Source organism: Tuber melanosporum, assembly GCF_000151645.1.
Source record: "Tuber melanosporum whole genome shotgun sequence assembly, scaffold_90, strain Mel28".
NCBI lineage: Eukaryota > Fungi > Ascomycota > Pezizomycetes > Pezizales > Tuberaceae > Tuber > Tuber melanosporum.
In genome coordinates, this window is record NW_003299140.1 from 440,062 (window position 1) to 443,469 (window position 3,408).

General features: G+C 40.3%; 1 protein-coding gene across 1 annotated transcript; it reads right to left on the reverse strand.

Annotated features, from left to right (window-relative positions):
• Positions 1–217: 217 nt before the first annotated feature.
• GSTUM_00011827001 (uncharacterized protein) lies at positions 218–1,173 on the reverse strand (the record flags this gene model as incomplete). Its single annotated transcript, XM_002842163.1, has 3 exons — positions 218–580; positions 635–713; positions 776–1,173. 3 exons carry the CDS (start codon positions 1,171–1,173, stop codon positions 218–220), a joined length of 840 nt encoding a protein of 279 aa, XP_002842209.1.
• Between the last annotated feature and the right edge of the window lie 2,235 nt (positions 1,174–3,408).

Sequence of the window (3,408 nt, forward strand, 5' to 3'; positions counted from 1 at the left end):
ACTAATACTGTTATGCCCCTGTGGCCTTGCTCAGACCTGGGAAAGTATGAAGCTTAACCATTTTGGAAGAAAATATCCTGTTCCATCAGTACGTACTAATAGCTCCAACACCTAAGTCACAGGAAGCCCAAGCACCCCCCCCCCCCCATCTCTCGCCTGCCTATTAACATGTTCTAAACCTCTGGGTAGACATCGCTTTACAAAATCTGTTAACCAATTAATTTTTATTTGAATATAAATGGGGAACTGACAATCTTCTCTTCAGCGGGACTTCCCTCCTAACCCTCGCTATCATTTGATTGTCTATTTCGGCAAAGCATATATCCTCCTTTTCTTCCAAGCACTCTGCAACTACTTTTCCCCAAGGGTCTACTACCATCGCATGTCCATAACTCTTCCTCATCTCGTTATGCTTACCGACCTGAGCTGCAGCGATAATCCAACTCTGTGTTTCAATAGCCCGAGCACGCAATAGTGTCTCCCAGTGTGCCTGTCCAGTTGGAACTGTGAATGCTGCGGGGTAGGTTAAAACTGAGGCGCCCAGTCGTCGGAGGGCTAGCGAGACTTCTGGGAACCGAAGCTATTACCAGGGTTAGCCATTACAACTCTTGGAAATAGTGTGGTGGAAGAGAACGTCGAAGCAGATCAATAGACCTAATTTCCCAATAGGTGTATCAAACGGCGGTGTCAGAACAGTTCCAGGTTCCGTACTCCTAATCGCCAGGTCTGTCAACTCCTTGTCCCGCTTCCTAATTGGCAGTACTATGGTACCTACCGACTCTCAAGAATTCTTGGCCCTCCTTCAATGTCTACATCAAAAATATGCACCTTTTGGTACCTCTGTGTTATCTCCCCACGCTCATTGATCCAAATACTCGTGTTCCGGACCCTCTCTTTCAACCCATCTCCTGTAGGCTCGTGTATGCCAACGCTAACCCGTAAAGCGCATTTCCTCGCTTCCTCCCGCAAGCCAAGGACAAACGGAGATGTGTCAACGGGCTGGCAGAGAGTGAGAGACTCCTCCACACTGCTGGAAATGTAATCCGAGGCTTCGGGGAGGAAGAGAGCTACAGCGCCTTTGGAAGCTGCGGTATGTATGAAGTTTTGGCATATTTTGAGATTCTGGGCGAGAATGTTGGTGGATGTGAATTGTGCGATCGCTGCAAGAGGCATTGTTGAGGTTGAGGGTTGAGTGAGTTGGCGGTGGGTTTGATAGGGGGTGGGATGGGATGAGGGTGCCTCGCTGTAGGAGTTGTCGGACCGAGGTCAATACTATGGTCTGTGGCGCACCGGAATACCGGTATTGCGAGACTATGAACGTCTCATCTTAGAGAGGGCTGTTTTGAATTTAATTGTGGAAATGGTTTATTCGGGGAACATTACTTTCTATGTGAATATCTAAAATGTGGGAGCACTGGTACTGGGAACCCGGATTTGGTAGCGAATGCTGGCAGCGGGTGCTTCTTAGCAATTGAGGAATAACACTTGACTCGACAATTGGCTCCTGACGAGTTGGTTCCTTTCTCGGTATGATAAAGTCAGGTGACAAAAAACTCGATCTGGCAACGCAACAATGACACATTCCCGATCATCTTTTTATGAACTACTAACTACAATACTGAAAGAGATAAAATTTCAAATACAGATTCTATAAATATATATATTTAGTAAAACTGTAAGTAGTTTTTGAAGAAGGAATATTCAATATTTTGTGTATTATAGTATTGCCTTTCCAGCACAGCAATCACACTTTTAGGTATAGATTCCTGAAGCTTCTCCAAAAACTCCCCCTCAATATCATTTGCTCAAACTTCTAAGAGAGAATTTGAATACCTTGTAGATATCAGGAAAGCATTTGTGGAACTTTTTCTTAAGCCTCTTATAACAATGCTCAATAGGATTAAGGTCAAGTAAATAGGCTAGCAATTTTTCATAACCTGCATATTGTTTTCCTCCACCCCAGCCAGTGTATTTCTTGTAAAATGTAATTTTGTATTATCCTGCTGAAAAATAGAATCCCCAATTGTGTCTTCAACTTCTTACTAAGGATCTAGAAAAAGATTTTCTCAAACCTGAATATACCTTTAGATATATAAATTTACTGTCTTCTCAAATGTAGAAATAAAAATACTTTTATATTACCTCCAAGTACAAGACTATATAAAACTCTTAATCTGATACCAGGTCCATTTTTACACCTTCAAGTTGAATATAATATGTTTTCTACTTTTCATTAGAGGTTCTAAAAACATAAATCCTTTTTGGATTCTTGGAATTTTTTATCATGTATTCAAGTTTATCACTAAAAATGACCTACTCTCATATATATATATATATATTTAGTACATTCTTTGCAAGGATAAGGTTTATAGCAGTCAATTGAATACTATTGACTGAAAATTTATGACTAGACAATAATGTAAGAATTGAATTGAATATTGAATATCTTAAACAGAAAAGTATTCTTATGAAGAAAGAAGAAAATGAAAAGAAAGGAAAGGCTGATTTGACCCAATATTGGTAACTGAGGAAAAGGTTAGACAAATTAAATAATAGACAACAATAGCTAATAAAATAAAAGCAGGTTGCCTTTTATTCTTCTCTAGATCATCCTGATCTATTTTCACATACTTCAGATACCCACTATGTTCTTTATTGTAACATGTTTGCAAGATGCTAATCATGTTTCTGGGTAAGATATGATAGTTAACAGGTGGCCTAGTCTTCCAGAGTCGAGGTGAGAGCAGCAAACTAAAGAAGGCTTCAAAAGGTATAGTGGGAAAATTAAAGAAGTAACCATTCAATCAAGTGTATTGAAATACTGTCTGTTAAAGTCTGCCTCTTCAATTGTGGAATCAGGCATTCTTTAAATACAGAAACCTGTTTATGTCTAGCATGAATGAATATAATTAAAGATATTAAACAATACTTTTTGGTAAAATAGTTTAAGTATCAGGCTGTTAGGTATATGGAAGAGCACAGACCTTTCAGTAGGGTAACTGCTTACAGACTTTCATTATCAGAGCTGCTAACATACCCCTCTGGCCCCCTTATAAGTCCTGCATATTCTTAGTGAGATTTCAGACAATTGTGTCCTATGACTCTAATATTATTCCAATAAAGCTCACTTCATAATACCATATATGTTACTACTATTAATCTGACTGGACAGAAGTGTTAGGAATACCAGAACCCAATACCTAGGAACCACCCTAAGTAGGGTAACCCCACGTGGAATCGGAATCTCTGGTCTCCAACACCCCCCTCCGGCTCCCTTATGGAGCCCGCGCGTCATCACATATATCAATCTCAGTTGCGTCCTGTGACTACATTACTACAGAATTGAAGGTGTTGGAATAATACTGTATACGTTGCCGCCGTCTGTCCGGCCGGAACCTGTTCGCAGGA